Below are 16,652 nucleotides of genomic sequence, written 5' to 3'. Positions count from 1 at the left end.
ACTGTGCTTCTAGCAAGCGGGTGTTCTAGCCCTCCCCCCTCGATCCAGAAATCTCAGCCCAGCCAGAACGTGTTGCTACCTACTGCCCTCGTCCATGTAACAGATCGTTATGGAGCACTTATCCCATGTCGTGCCATTTTGGATTCTGCGTCACAGGCAAACTTTGTAACATCTAGACTTGCTGATCAGTTGCAGTTGGATCATCGCTCGTCTTATGTTCACATCTCTGGAATCGGAGATTCCATTCTACCTTCGAGCAAGTCTGTACATATAGTTGTACAATCCCAGGACGCAAGCTATCGAGCTTCCTTCGCTGCAATTGTCACCAACTCAATTACGGAAATGCAGCCTAACTTCGGCCTAGACGCAAAGGATTGGCCCATGCCGAATAATCTAAAACTAGCTGATCCTAATTTCTCCAAGCCCCAACGTATCGATCTGTTGATAGGTGGTGGTTTGTTCTTCGATTTAATGTGCGTCGGACAGATTCGACTATCAGACCAATTGCCAACATTGCAGGAGACAAAACTTGGTTGGATAGTGTCAGGAAGCATTCATAGCTCGGAGAATAAGCGTGCAGTTTTAGCCGCTTTTGAAAATTCCTCCTCCATCTCTAATGACGATTTTCGGGCCACAACGCTGGAGTACCAAAACTTAGAGCAGCAATGCAGGAAGCAGCTGCTCGAGTGCCAGGTGCAAGTGGAAAAACTGCGATCGGAGAATCAGGAACTGCAGCGCGAACTTTTCAATATATTAAAAACCTACATATCCACGCTAAATGAAATTCAACTTTCAACAATTTCTACATTGCCAAATTTCCTGCCATTCTATGCAATTACAGAGGTTCCCGATGATCAAGACGTAATCACGACAAGCCGCCTTCGTAAAGAAGCGCCGATTGCTGCGTTCGACGAGCATCCCAGCGTAGCCGCCAGCTGCGCCCAAGCAAGCATCTTCAAGAGGGCCGTTGGAAAAATAGCGGTTCTGCCCCTTCAGGATGGATCTGTTGAAAGCCTTTGCCTTCCAACGGGGGGTGAATGTTCGGAGCAGAACCCAGCCGATTAGCTGCTTACCAAATAGCACCTAATTCTTGGCCCTCAGCCGCTTATTTTGTTTGTTACTTATGTCTATGTCACTCATTTGTTTGTTAAAGCTTTGCGCTTGCTTGCCCTGCTAAACGCTCTCTGCCAGCTCGCTCTTCGCTATCTCCGCTTTGCGTCTGCCTACCGACGTCGGCCGAGCGAAGCTGCGCTTAGCGATCGGAGCGGCAATGTAAAGGGCAGGCAAGCCACACTTGCAATTTGGATGTCACGCATTAAAGAACATATCGCAATTTTATTTCTGCGCCGAGTTTTATTTAATTGAAATAATTAGTCGGCCGATTGGGGATAAAAAACATTATCTCCACAGCGATAAAGCGTTAAGCAAGGAGCATGGTTGCTCACCTATTTCTAGGTGCCGCTTGGGAATTGCTGAACAAGCGGTTTGAAAATAGACGAAACATTTTTGCGGATTAACTGAATTGTTTACTAGATTTACCAATGCTAGATCACGATTCAGCGAAACATATTTAATGGTTTTCTGATTCTATAAATGAGTCAATACATTTAATCAAATTAAAGTCACAATTAACAGAAGAAGTTAATGTGTAAGATGCCTTACAATTATTTGAAAGTCATATAAAAAGGACAAAGAGATCCAAGCATTGCCAGATGTAATGGAATTTTTACAACAACGATAAAGAGTGGAAACAGTTGAAAAAATAATGCAATAGAAATACAATAAAGCAGCACAAAAGAAAACTGTCCGCTAAGTAAAATGGTGGGACATAGCATAATGAGTTTAAGGGAATGAGTCCGATAGAAAAATAGGCAAATTTATTCGAAAGCAGGCAAATGTTAAAAAAACAAGCGTTCTTAGCCACAGTACTTATAAAAAAAGGGCAAGGAATGGTGGCTATCAAAACCTTAGAGCTCTAATTTTACCATGTACAGCTGCGCAACTATTAACCTTAGTACGAAAAAGAGCGAATACCGACCGAGGTGAGTTGAGTGTCTTCGCAGTTTGTTGGGTAAATTGCGTAAAATTCATACAAATAGTGGGTCTTTTGATTTCGATGCCATCCCTTTTACCGAAACCTGACTTAACTCTTCTATCATTGATCACAAAATTTGCATTGATAGTTACACTATTTATATAATGGACCGCCCATATTTCGCTGGTTGGGTTCTGATTGAAGTCAAATCTGATTTCTCATCTGAGCTATTCCCATTCAATAACATCCATGGAATTGAATTATTTGCAGTCAAAGTTCGTGTTAGTTCGGCATTTTTCTATGTAATCTGCTCCTACATTCCTCCCAGGTCTGATGGGTGCATTGCGATGATGATAACCTGTTGTTTCCCAAATGCCACAATGACTTTATCAATTGGCGAACATCCGTTATTTCCCTCCAAGTATTTTTCATACATAAAAAATAATAAATCCAGGCTCTATAAAAAGTACCAGAAGTCGGGTTCCACGTCGGCCTCAGCTCTATACTACTCCGCTCGCTCTCTGTTCCTTGCCGTTAACAGTCAGTGTTATAATCAATACCTTTCACAATGTAATAGAAACTTTCGTAGTGATCCTAAAAAATTCTTTTCGTTCGTTAATTCTAAGCGTAAGTCAAATGCTTTTCCTCCTTCCCTTCATTACCATAACAAAACAGAAGCTTCTGCTGTTGGTATTGCAAATTTATACGCTACATTTTTCCAAACAACATACTCGTCTCATATTTACAACGCATACACTCCGTATCCGTACCATCTACCTCACGCTAACAGCATTTTTCTGCCTATTTTCGAGGACAAAAAGTTGTTCTGGAAAGTTTGTCATCTATGGACATATCGTTTTGTGGAGGTCTAGATAAGGTACCAAGTTGCATTCTAAAACACCCAGTCCCTTTGCAAACCCTTGGCCTTTATCTTCAATCTCTCTTTGGTACAGTCTTGTCTCCCAGTAATTTGGAATGAGTTCTACACATAGCTCGCAAACGACGGTCAACACTTTTTCCCTTTGCTGTCTCGTCACTGAAAAATCCGAAAAAGACCACGAAGACACTGTCTCTCACTGAGCAGAACACTTTTTGTCTCTTCGCTTGTGTTATGTGTTTCGCGTTTTCGGGTGAGCCCGACACACGATCGTGTCTCACAATAACAACTTAGAGAGACACTTCGGTCAAGCGCGCACAGCAAAAGTGTCTTTAGATGAGCAGAACCAAAAAAGTGTCTGAGTAAAGTGTTTTTAGTTTTTTTCGTGTATATGTTTAATTATTCATGTTTTCCGCATCTTTTGGGCTATTGTATTGTAATATGTATATTTCTTTGCAAAATTGGCAAACAAACATTTTCGTTTTGCTTTTCACGATTCATTTTAAGCTCAAATAGTCAAACCGTATAGAATTCACAAAAATTGATAGTTGCTATAAGCTTCACACGAACAAGCACGCATACATACGCAAAAGACACTTTGTTCGTTTGCTCGCGGCAAGATGCTCAGTAAAGAACAGGAACAAAAGAGAAGTGATAAAAAAATCGGTCTTTGCTTGAGCGAAGAGCTAGTTGAGCAAAAACAGATTAGATTTAGATCTTTTTAGTCCATTTTCTAAATCAATATTGAAAACTATCGTGGTATCCCCGTCGCAACATGGTTTTTTCAGACATCGTTCATTTTTGAGTTTTCTCACTAAATCCACCGTGGTTTTCAAAATAGTTTGCAGACGGATGTAGTTTTTACCGACATTCGCAAGGCAATCGATTCTGTGAACTATGCTCTGCTTATTCGCAAGCTTTTTTTTTTAGGGTTCCCAACGAATCTTCTAGATTGGATTTTGTTTTATCTCTCTAACCGTACTCAACGTGTTTTGTTTTCTAATGTGTTGTCAAATATTGTTAATGTTATTTCAGGAGTGCCACAGGGAAGTCATCTGAGCCCGCTTCTGTTTATTGTATTTGTGAATGACCTTCCTCAAGTTATAACATACTCTACTACACTAATGTATGCTGATGATGTTAAAATCTGTCTGGCTTACTCTTATTTGTATTTTCACACACGCCTTCAACGGGATCTAAGTGAACTACTATTGTGGTGTTCAACTAATCTTCTTTTTCTGAACCTTTCTAAATGCAAACTTATGACATTTTACCATCGCGCTCACCATTTTGTATCATATGGTCTAGGAAATCATGTCCTGGAGCGAATTTCGAGTTGAAATGACCTCGAGGTCCTATTTGATCACAAGATGTGTTTTAACAGCCATATAGCTGCAACAGTAAATAAAGCTAAGGGTGTGTTAGCGTTCATCAAGCGTTGGGCCAAGGAGTTTGAAGACCCGTAAGTTACGAAACAACTCGTTAGTACGTCCGATTTTGAAGTATTTTTCTTGTGTGTATAGCCCTCAGTATAAAGAGCAGCAGGTTGTCATTGAACCCGTGCAAAAGCAATTTGTAATTTTTGCCCTTCGTAACTTAAACTGGGACTTGGGTAGAATCGTGCCACCCTACCGGTCTAGACTAAATCTAACTGACCTGCCGTCGTTGCAGCATCGCAGAATATGTAATGGGGTAATGTTCGTGCACTAGCTCCTTCTCGGGATTGTTGACTTCCAAACTATCTTGGGTCAGATTGACTTTGCCGTTCCATCTAGACCTACCCGTACTTTTAGGCAAATCTGCTTACCCATAAGTGATCTTCGACTAACTAAGCCGGTGTTTTCAACGGGTCCAGACGGGGTTCGAGGTTGTGTACTCAGGTACTGCACCGAGGTTCTATGTGGACCCTTGCTTAAACTATTCACACTGTCCATCGATTCTTCTTGCTTCCCCCGGATCTAGAAGGAATCGTTTATAATTTCTCTCCATAAAACAGGTAGCAAGTCTGACGCAAAAAATTATAGGGGTATAGCAAAGTTATCCGCTATTCCTAAAATGTTTGAGAAGGTTTTAACTCCGCACTTGCAATATCTCTGCAAGTCACTTATATCTCCCACTCAGCATAGATTTAAACACACATACACACCTGTGTATGGTGCTCTCAGTACAAAGTACACCAGGACCGTATAGAATCAGTACAGAAAAACTTTTTACTCTTTGCTCTGCGGGGCCTTAACTGGGATGCGGGTGTAAGACTTACTCATCTTACTCTAGTAGACTACTATTAGTAAACCTCCCATCCTTAGTTAACCGTAGAAAAATGCTTGGTGTGATTTGGATGCACAACTTGATCAGGGGTGACAAAGACAGCCGTGATCTGTTGAGCCGCATAAACTTCACGATTCCTATTAGATTCACTAGAAACTATATACCGTTGTTCCTTCCACTTTGTAGATCGAATTATTCCTTGCATGAACCGTTTAGGGTCTAATGCTCGGATTATAATTGCCTCTACCATATCATATCCACCACTAATTCTCTTCCTCTTATTAAATTACTAATCCTTACACACCTTTCTAGTAATTAGTAATTGTAGTCGTATTTTTTATTTGTATTTTGAATGCATGCTTAGTTTCTTAGTGTTTGTCGTGCTAATTTTCCTCGAATATTAGTCTTAAGCTAGGTACACACGATGCAATCAATTTGCAGCAAGTTGATTGCTGCAATCAAATTTGCACGTTTGAAGACGAGGGCAAACACTTTTCTGCAAACAAAAAATTTGTAATAACTGTTTGCGGCAACTATTTTTGCTTTTCGTCTGTATACAGAATTTTACGGTTAACTTGGTTGCGTCAGTTGCTTGCTTGTTTGCATGTGCTGCTTGATTTCAGTCGCAATATTGCAGCAAGCAAAGCAACATGTGGGATCGCGAGAAAACGATAATATAATGGATTTGTACGAGAATTATTCTGTTTTATGGGATGTCTCGTCAGCAGACTATAAAAATAAGCATAAAAAGCAAAATGCTTATCGCGAAATTGATGAAAAATTAGACAAAAGTGATGATGAAATAAAAACAAAAATTCATCATTTGCGCACTCAATTTTTGCAAGTGCACAGAGTGAAGCAAAAAAAAGTGGCCAGGGTACATCGGACAACTATACCAGCAGTGTCTTGTTAAGTTATGTAGTTTTTTAGTTTTTCTAATAAAAAAGGACTCACATGCGAAAAAAATTGTAATAGTTTGTTTAATCCCCATTTTGTTGCTCTTTTAAAAGGTTCTGATGCACTCCTTTTTCATCTCTTTTGGAAATCCACTCTTTCACCCAACACTTTCTTTTTTTTGCAGACTCTAATCTTCTCACTTTTTTACGTTTTATTAAAGTTGCTAATATAGCAATAGCAGCAACTCTCGATTTTTGTGCCGACATAATTAAACACGTCGTTATTCCTTGACTTTCTCAAAACAACAGAACTTGCAAATGAGTGTCACTTGCAAGCACTGCAAACAAAAAATGAAAACACGTGTAGAGATTAACGCAATATATTGCTGCATCGCCTCTTGGAATATGCAGCCATTGCATATCAACGTTCAAACAAATTATGAGAAAAAAAGCACAACCTCTAAAAACAATTAAAAAAATCGTTTTTAATAATTTTTTCGCGGTCGTAGGTGGTTTTTCTCAACATTCTCTTTCGTGAAAGCCTTCTAATTGGCATTCTATGGCAAACTCGAACAACTTTTCAGAATTGCAAAGTTCAATACAACCAGATGTAAGATACTTAACTAAAGTGAAACACCAAGCGCTACCTTAAAAAAATACTAGTCTTTAAAAATTAAAAAAAAACGAGGGGGAACGCTGTGAGTTGCTGCGGACACCGCAACTCTACAGTTATACCCGATACTAGGTCAGTATGGTTCTCCTCCGGCAGACGGCGCTAATATTAAACGACACGACAAAGAGTGCGTGCGAGAGAGACAGAAAATCAGTCTGAGCGTGACGTCGGGCGCTCCGTAGCCACTGAAAATTGTTTTTTTTTTCTTTTCGGCTATAAAATTATCCGATCTGATCCAAATTCAGCAACTGGATAGACATGATCATTCTCTATGATTCTGCGTTTTTAGTTTTCTCGAATCTGCAATATTGTGGATGGGGGGGTGGGGCGAAATTCTGAGATATACGTTTTATAGTGAGATCTAACAGAAGTTCGGATACCAAATTTGGTTACTCTAGCCTTAATAGTCTCTGAGATTTGTGGTTGCCCCAGATTTTCGTCCCTTGCGGGGGCGGAAGGGGGCGAAATTTTTGACACAAAACGGTCAAGGTCCGATATCACAGGAGTGTGGATACCAAATTTGGTTGCTCTGGCTCTTATGGGTTCTGAGATCCTTGAACTCATATTTTGCAATTGGCAAAACCGACAATGAAACCTGTGTGTTAGAGTGAGACAGCGAGAAAGAGTGAAATTGTTTTCGTGATTCTGGCTATAATAATTATACGATCTGGTTTAGATTTTTCACTCTGTAAGATATAGTCATCTTCTACGATTCTGCGTTTTTAGTTTTCTCGTATCGTCGAAGTTGTGGATGCCACAGATTTTCGCCCTTTGTGGGGGCGGAAGTGGGCGGGGCAAAGTTTTAAAATATTTTTGTAGCAGTGACATATCACAGAAGTCTGGATCCAAAACATCGTTGCTCTAGCTCTTATAGACTTTGAGCACTAGGCGCTGAAGGGGACGGACGGACGGACGGACGGACAGGCAGACATGGCTCAATCGACTCGGCTATTGATGCTGATCAAGAATATATATACTTTATGGGGTCGGAAACGATTCCTTCTGGACGTTACACACATCCACTTTTACCACAAATCTAATACATTTTGAGTATCGGGTATAAAAAAACACATAATTCATTGAAAAATTGTGAAGCCCAAAATCGATCAGAAAAAATAGGATTGGTTCGAAGCTTAAATTAAAAGTTCAACTTTGTTGAATAGTGCTATTTATTGTCGCGCTAGTGTAAATTATTACGCTCTCAATGAATAGACGCATAGAAGCCGACAGTGAAATGTGGACAAGTAGTTTTTTACATTTCATATAGATTTGTTATGTTTCTCAAAAAATAACTCTTTTAACTAAGTAAATAATATAAAAGACTAACGAAAAACACAAAAAATTCATGCTTGGTTCTCTTAGTAAGTTTAGTGCTAATTTTCCTCGAAAATTAGTCTAACAGCTATCTTTTCTGCATGCTCTGGTTGCTGCTGGTTTCAGACGGGGCCACTTGAAGGTGAAGTAATTGCATCGCCTCTTGTAAGATGCAGGCATTGCAAGTTAACATAAACAAAAAAAAATATATTGAAGAGTATAAAAAATTAGTTAAATATTTTGTGGTATCGTTTATCGCAATCGTTTTTCTTAGATCCATTCAAAAAACAATACGTTTCTCCAATCATTTACAGTCAAAGTGTTGAATTTGGACTATTGGCGGCTTGTCTGGAACATTTTTAGTGTCAAAAGTAGTATTTTTTCTGGCCGATAACCTTTAAATTCCGTCTCTTGAAAGTTTTGGCGTTAATATCGATGCCAGCCGACTGAATAAACTGCCTTGTAATATCTTAAACCATTTTAAACCGATTTTCCATGCTCAAGCGTCTAAGAATACGATCCTACTTTGATGGTCCTTTAGGGTGGTGGTCCTTCTTTCTTCGTGAGGCGGGTGGTCGTTTTACCGAACCGTGTTTTTTTAAACTTTCTATAAAATTTTTTAAGGTAGACGTGCTCATACCAAGTATGGTGCTAATAGTGACACAACTAATCTTTTTTGATCCCAATGCCAACATTTTTTACATTTTTATTTTTGTGTGTTAACTTCTTCCTTTTGTATATGATAAAGAGATGTTGGAAAGCTAATGAATGTATATATAAAACACAAATGTTTATCGACTGACTTATAAGATGTGAAATACTGGACATCGGTTTTTAATTAGATAACATGAGTGTCCACATTTTAACACATCATACTTCTTATTGCTTATATTTCAGTGCTTCGCTCTTTTCCTGGTCAATAAAATGATCATCGCACGCGGAATAGGACGGCTTTTTACAAGAGAGCGCAAAATCTGTTTCGTTTATTTAAAATTTGACACTCAAAATTCGAAGTTCATGGCCAAGGCCTCTAATCATATTTACAATGATTACAATGACTTATCAAACAATGACTATAATCAAAGACTATACAATACCAAGATGTTGCATGTGCGACCAAAAAGCTGTTCTATGGCGGGTCCTAACATTAGAACCCAAAAGGCACGAGGGAGCGCGCGGGGTTTCAATTCCCTTTTCGACTGTACTTCGTCTCTACCGCGACCCCGCTGCCCATCGGTTTCGTCTGTTCGGCAATTCTAGACTCTCGAGCCTCAGCACCGTCGAAGCGGTGGTCGCGGATCGCCGATGTCTTTGGAGCGGCACAGTGGGACCTATGGCCGTCTCAGCTTTCTAAATTAGTTCGTGAATATGAGTTCAATAAATATTTGCACACTGAAAAAATTTTAAACTTTAAACTAAAACAATCTTGAAAATTCGATTGGAAAATTCCTTATTAGATGCGTACATTAAATTTATCTAAAGCACTCATACAATTTTTTTACTATTTCGGCTGAGTCCCCACTGTGCCGCGCCAAAGACATCAGCGATCACGCTGCCCTACGGTTTCGGCACGCAGACGATTCATATTATGTTTTTGTATTCTTTCTCTCGAGACACACCGACTCGACGCTGACCGAGGCATTGACGAAGCCGAGTAGCGTAAAAGAGAATTGAAGTAATAGCCCCGCGCGCCCGTACCATGAAGCGTCAAACAAAAATTGAAAAAGAATTTGTTCCTCATGCAACATCTTGGTATTGTATAGTCTTTGCTATAATATACACATCTAACAACGGAGAAAATTTTATTTGTAAATGTGGAGTCAGAGAGTTGCCGAAAAAGCTCGGCACCTTAAAACAATATTAGTGTTGGGTTTATGATTGAGTGAACAAAAAAGAGTTATTTACGTTATTCAGTTAATACGTCGCATCTTAAAGTTTGGTTAGCAATGAATAACAGTAATTAAATACTAAATATGTCTCTAATAATAATAGTAATAATATAACCTTATTTATTAACATTACTCCACCTTTTTTTTTGTATTCAATCTAGCTATATTTTACGCCAAAATACTTACGCAGGAACAGTTAAAATGCGTTACAGTAAATTTGCACACAAACAGTGAAATCTCAACCGTCGCCTACCTCATGATGCATACGAGAGAATGGTTGGCTTTTTACCGCTTTCTATGACTTTTCAACAAAATTTTAAGATTCTGGAGACAAGTTAGAAGCACAAAGTCTATACAATACCAAGATATTCGTATTGTCATGAGAAAGACATAAAAATTGTTATTGTATTCATTTGTATTCAATTTGTTGGTTGATTCTAAAACCTGCGGACGGGGTCAGAGACGAAGAATAGTTGAAAAGATAATTGAAACTCCGGGCGCGCAATCTGTCTTTGGGGTGTCAAGCAAAACCCGCAAAGCTTTTTGTATAGCCACTGGTGTTACTTATCTTACTATTATATTGACTTTGACAGAACCGAGTATTAAAGGGGTATTAAACCGAGTATTATTTTATTAAAATATCAAGGGTAAGCTTGCGTTAAAAAGAACTTTCGAATTGTACACTTAATCTCAAAAAGAGCTTTACAAACCTCAAGGCCAAAGTATTTTTTTTTTTCATTTCTACGGTGTACACAGGATGCGACATCAAAGAAATTCGCATATACAAAGTCAAAAAAATTAAAGATAATTGTATTAATTTATTAATCAACTTACCTGTGATGGTACAGGTAACTCTAAGCAGCAAATTTTTTTTATAGCAGAATATCTGTCATCTCTACTATTTGGGCATATACAGACAACTATTTGCGTTTCCATTACGATATTCCGACGTAAAGCGTCGATAAACTCATTAATACGATCATGATCCAAAGAAATGATCTTTGGTTTAGAAATATTCATTCCGAGCGGTCGACAACACTGTTTCATATTATCCAGTAATGATATAGCGGCTCGTAGATCAGTTTTAAAATGTATTATTATCCAATTGTTTAGGTGAATGGCTTCCAACATTTCATTTTTAACAGCATCTTTGGAAAACTCCGCATTTTGTCCCGCTGTAACAACTTTTTTGCCAAAGTAAATTTGTTCCGAATCCAACTGGCGACCTTTCAGATTGTTTAAATTTCTAAAAAGCGCGAGTCCCCAACGGTCAAGGATTTCTCGTGCCGCTGGAGTATTGGAAACATTATCGTAGAACTTATCGAGTGCTAGTTTCCTTTGATTTGGAGTAACTCTTGTATACGTAGCGATTTCACGCATAAGTTTATTATTGGAACGAATGTCATCACGAAGTCCTGTGAGATAACAGAGTTCAGGAACTAAACGAAATTCGATATTTTCTGTATCCTCTGGGGTTCCTCGAGCCTTTTTTATGCTCAAAAGTAATGGTTGATTAATATCTTTAATGTTTATATTATGATATTTTGTATAATATTGTACATAACTTGTAGGTCCAGTTTTTGTGTGAAATATAGATTGGGGACTTTCATTGAAACAAACTTCGCTTATTTTATAGGTGCGATTATTATATCTTGTTATAACAATATTTCCAATTAATGTTTTTTTAACAAGATCTTGGTAACTGTTTATATTTTTTTTGTATATATCAATTAACATATCCAAAACGGTTCTCTGACAAAGAATTCGATGAGATACGTCACAGCAGAGCATTAATCCTCCCTCCAATTCATCAACAGCTGTTACATATCCCGGCCAAACTTCTAACTTAGCTTGCGGGATAATTTTTGGACATGAAGGATCGAACTGCTTTCGATCGAATCTAACATAATTTAATGTTTTCATGATTCGATCAAATAAAATGTTATACAAATGCAAGCAATTCTTGAAAGGCTCCTTTTTTTTAAATAAAATCCGTATCTCTACCTCCGTATCCATGGACTTAGAAACAAGAACAGTCATTTGATTTTCTAACAAAATGGGTAAATACAAGCTTGCACCATCAAAAGTTTTGGTTCCACCGATCTTATCCATATGTTCATTTAAATATTTAATTCTTAAATGAACCGAATCCACAGCGGGGAAAAATCGAACTTCGTATTGATAAACTCCTTTATTTTCGTCAGTTTTTAGTTCAATGTAGTTACATGATAATATAACAGAAGAACCTAAATGAAGAAATATTCCGTTGGTTATTATTGTTTTCAATTTTATACAGACGAATCAATTTACGAAATGCATAGATATTTAAAATTGCGATAATTCGGCCATCTACATTTTCGTTAAATCTGGAATTTTATCAAAAGTTTTATGTTGGTTAGCTGTGTTAGCAGAAACGACTTTTAAAGAAACTTGCATTGAAACGTGATCAGATTTTATTTATTATTATAAGTCGTTGCAAGGGAGGCTTAGAGGTGTTTTCGATTTGTTAAGATGTGAGTAGGAGCAACAGCATAAAATATATATATGCAAGACTAAAGTATCGTTTATTTACTATATTTAGTTCGAAGTACAGTTTAAAATTTATGTTTCAAGAGGTAAAATTAAAAAATAATTTTTCTCGGCTTTAGCTTAACTGCTTCCAAAATCCGACTGCCCTGTATCGGTTAGGTTTTATACCGATTAGGACTTATCGATGGTAATCGATTTATCGTTAGTGTAAGTGATACCCTGCCCTTTCTATTCGGCCATTCTGTTCATCTTCCTCTGTCCTAGACTATAATATCTCATCGTTCTCAGATAAAAAACGCCATAGCTTAATTTTGTCACTACTCGTTGCGGTGATATTTGGCCCCTCGACTTCAGCCACTTTTCTGACGTCATATGGACCGTTTCACTTTACATTGGATCTAGATACTCGCTGACCAACTTGCAACTTGCGCTCTTGATCGACACCATGTCTCCCACTCTCAGCTCGACGTTTTTTTGTATCGTAATGTGCTTAAAGACCTCTTACTCCTTCTCGATGTTGGCTCTGGTTGTTAAATATCTCATCGTTCTCAGATACAAAACGCCATAGCTTCATTTTGTCACTACTCGTTGCGGTGATATTTGGCCCCTCGACTTCAGGCAATTTTCTGGCGTCATATGGACGTCATATAAACTGCGGAACCGACTCGTTGTTGAGTACCTCCATTAGTCCCCTTTCAGCTTTTCAGTGCATCTTAGTCCCAAACATGACCTGAACAGGACCTTGAACCACTTCGTTAACTCCTGAATTGAGAGCTTTGCGATGCTGACCACACACGTTGTTCACAATTGTTTGACATTTTCCTCGCTGAGAAACTCGCTAAATTCATTGGATGTAAACTCTGCTCCTCATTCGGTAACTATGCGCTTGTGAAAAAAAAAAAAAAATTACTAATCGTTCAGAAATAACAAAACAAACTTGAGTCCATTGGTCCCAAATGATCAACGTGCAGCGTGTGTAGAGGCATTGTCAATGCAATGAAGATAGCCTTCTTTTTTGCCTAACTTGGCACACTTTGTTACTTTATTTTGAAGGTGCTGGATTGAGTGCACCGTTTTCGCTGTGGAAATATCACCAACTTCTCACGATAATTGAATGATTTCTCTTTCCATCAGCCTTGCAACAACCAATATGTCATTAACATTAACACCTTTAAAGAGAAGACCGCATTTTAACTTGTAATGGGTTGGTAACTTGGTATGGGTGCTGGTTCAGGATCTCAACTACGGCTTTGATGAAATCGTCATCCCAGCTGTCAACTCAGTCCACGTGTCTCATTCTACCCCCTGAGCAGTGTACTCTTTGATTGTCAAGTCCTCCATATACATAATCTACTTAGAATCTTCTCTTGGTATGCTTTCGTTGTTGTCTCCCAACCTGCTGCTTTGACCTTAAACTGGGGGTGAATACTGCCATCAAACTGCTGCAACAAAACAGGTCCGAAAACTAATGTTCGGAGCAGCCTCCGTCAATAGCTCTTATGACACTCAAATAACCTCTCATTTGACTTTTCTATTATCGCGCCCATCCTATGTACGCTCTCAGTGCATACACGCACACACATTTGTAATTTTCTTATTGCTGATATTCCACTGCTTCGACCTTTTCTTGAATCAGTCCTCTTCGTCGTCGAAAGCGTCTAACACCTAAATCGAAGCTCACGGCCCCGACTTCTAAGAAAAAATACCAAAAAAAAACAACGAAAAATAAACGTTAAATTTAAACGCTAACGGAAAATTTTGTATTTTTAAATGTGGAGTCAGAGTTTTTTAGTGACCCCGACGTGATAGCCGTGGGCTTATCGAGTGTGAAACGTTCTTCGGGCAGTTAGTTAAATTGAATTCGAAGTTTAACGTAACATTTGCCGATAAGTAGCGAACATTCGCCGTTTGTTTTCGTTCGTCCGTTAGTTTTCTTCGTCTCCTCTTTCGTCGTTTTCCTCAGACAGCGCTTGTGCATATATCTCTCTCTGCAATTCGAATTCGTTTGAAACACTAAAGCTAAAGCTTTAAGCCCTTTAGCTTTGTACATAAAAAACAACGAACAATAAAATACAAAATTAAAACATAACAACGGAGATATCTTAAAGCTCGGCAGCTTCTAACAAATATGTGTATTTCGAAATATTCAATATATAAAACACCGATTGATTTACTTTTGAAAACGAAAAATGTAATCTCCCGTTTTCACACAACATAAGACTTTTCCGTTGTTATAACGCACACATTTTCCCCGCCGAAATGAAAAGTAAAACGAATTTTATACAACAAAACGAATCTTAATTTCAAAAAGAAACATTAACAGGGAAATTTAGCTTGTGCCTTCTTTATAAAAAAATGTTTGTTTATCCAAACCAAATCATAAGTTTGGTTTCTAGCGATGGAGTCTCATTTTAAAACCCTTAAAATTTTGACTGAGTCGCCAACGCGAAAAAGGTTAAAAAATAGTTGCCAAACTCTAATCCGGTCGTTTTTCTTCCAGTCCCGGGATTACCTGCACCCCAATCTCGATCACCGTCACTAAAAAATGTTGATGCCACGGATGGCGCACTTTCTCTGATAGATTGGTCATTCCTCGACGACTTTCATGAGATCGAACCCGCCACTAACGCATTCAACAGCACTGTTTTTTCCTACCTTTGTTCCATTAGATTCTCCTCTCAGAAATCTTTCTGGCCCCATTTGGTTCACTCCGCGGCTAATAAAGCTAAGGAATATAAAATATCGTTTATATAAGAAGTTTAAACTGTCTGGCTCGCAGTCAGATATTTCACAGTGTTCAATTGCAAAATCCAAATTTTCCATTTGTAAAGGATATTACTATAACAGGATGCTATAACAGTTATTTCTCTAAATGCAAGCTCAACTTTAAACGAGATCCTAAACATTTCTTTAAGTTTGTTAACTCTAAACGTAATTCTTCACAATATCCCTCTTCTTTACACTTAAATGGTACTTATGCAGATAACAATTCCGATATTGCTAACCTATTTGCTTAATTTTTTCAACGTTGCTACTCTGCTCTTTCTAATCACATGCCCTTTGTTCTCGCTTCACCTAACGACTATCCTGCCGCGCACTCAAATCCTATCCCTTTAAATTATGATTACCTTCTAACTAATTTAAAATCGTGTGAATTTTCTTTCTCCACTGGTCCAGATTTGGTTCCCAGTGCCGTGCTTAAACTTTGTGCGGATTCACAACCTCTCTTTCGATCTTGGTGATTTTCCCACCGTCTGGAAGGAATCATACATAATTCCTATTCATAAAAAGGGGTCTAAATCTGACGTCTCAAACTACCGTTGTATCTCCAATTTATATGCCATTTGTTAATTTAATAAATAAATTCCTAAAGTCTTCGAAAAATTATTACTTCACAGCTCCAACACTTTTGTAGTTCCCTGTTACTAGAATCACAGCACGGATTTGTAAAACGTCATATGTAACTGCCGGATTTTCAAAGCAATGTGAAACTGACGTAGTTTATACTGATTTTAGTAAAGCTTTCGACTCAGTTAATCACAATCTCCTTATCCACAAACTATATTTTTACTAGGATTTCCGACCAAACTTCTTCTCTGGACTAATGCGTACCTTTGCAATCGTTCTCAGCGTGTGTGCTTCCACTCTTCTCTTTCTAAACTAGTTTTTGTCTCTTCGGGTGTTGACCAAACTTCTTCTCTGGACTAATGCGTACCTTTGCAATCGTTCTCAGCGTGTGTGTTTCCACTCTTCTCTTTCTAAACTAGTTTTTGTCTCTTCGGGTGTGCCGCAAGGTAGCCATCTCGGGCCCTTATTATTAATGATCTTCCCCAAGTTTTAACTAATTCTCGTGTCTTAATGTATGCTGATGATATAGTTATGCTATGTTTTTCCTACAGTAACCCGGTGTCCCCGTTATTTCTTCAATCGGATCCCGACGCTCTCAAGAATTGGTGTATTATTAACGCTCTTCCTCTTAACATTTCCAAATTTAACGTCATGACCTTCCATCGCAAAAAGCCTTACCTTTTTGACTTCACAATTAATAACATTCCTTGGAACGCCTGTACAAAGTTAATGACTTAGGCATTATCTTCGTACCTAACATATGTTTTAATTCTCATATATCCGCTATTTCGAATAAAGCCAAAGGAGTCCTTGGCTTTATCAA

General features: G+C 38.3%; 1 protein-coding gene across 7 annotated transcripts in view; it reads right to left on the bottom strand.

Annotated features, from left to right (window-relative positions):
- The window catches only part of AGO3 (Argonaute 3), a 285,673-nt gene that overhangs the window by 222,456 nt on the left and 46,565 nt on the right, over positions 1–16,652 (bottom strand). For 6 of the 7 annotated variants that reach the window (XR_004469495.1, XM_033380771.1, XM_033380773.1 and 3 more), the window contains exon 3: positions 10,787–12,198. The exons of the other annotated variant lie outside the window; for it this stretch is intronic. Coding sequence is in view for 5 of the 6 variants with exons in the window: in XM_033380771.1 (XP_033236662.1) it covers positions 10,787–12,198 (1,412 nt within the window). In the remaining variant the exon portion in view is untranslated. The remainder of the gene's footprint in view (positions 1–10,786; positions 12,199–16,652) is intronic. 7 annotated transcript variants of the gene reach the window in all.

The sequence above is a fragment of the Drosophila pseudoobscura genome, chromosome 4 (assembly GCF_009870125.1).
Source record: "Drosophila pseudoobscura strain MV-25-SWS-2005 chromosome 4, UCI_Dpse_MV25, whole genome shotgun sequence".
NCBI lineage: Eukaryota > Metazoa > Arthropoda > Insecta > Diptera > Drosophilidae > Drosophila > Drosophila pseudoobscura.
This window is presented reverse-complemented; position numbering and strand designations above follow the sequence as displayed.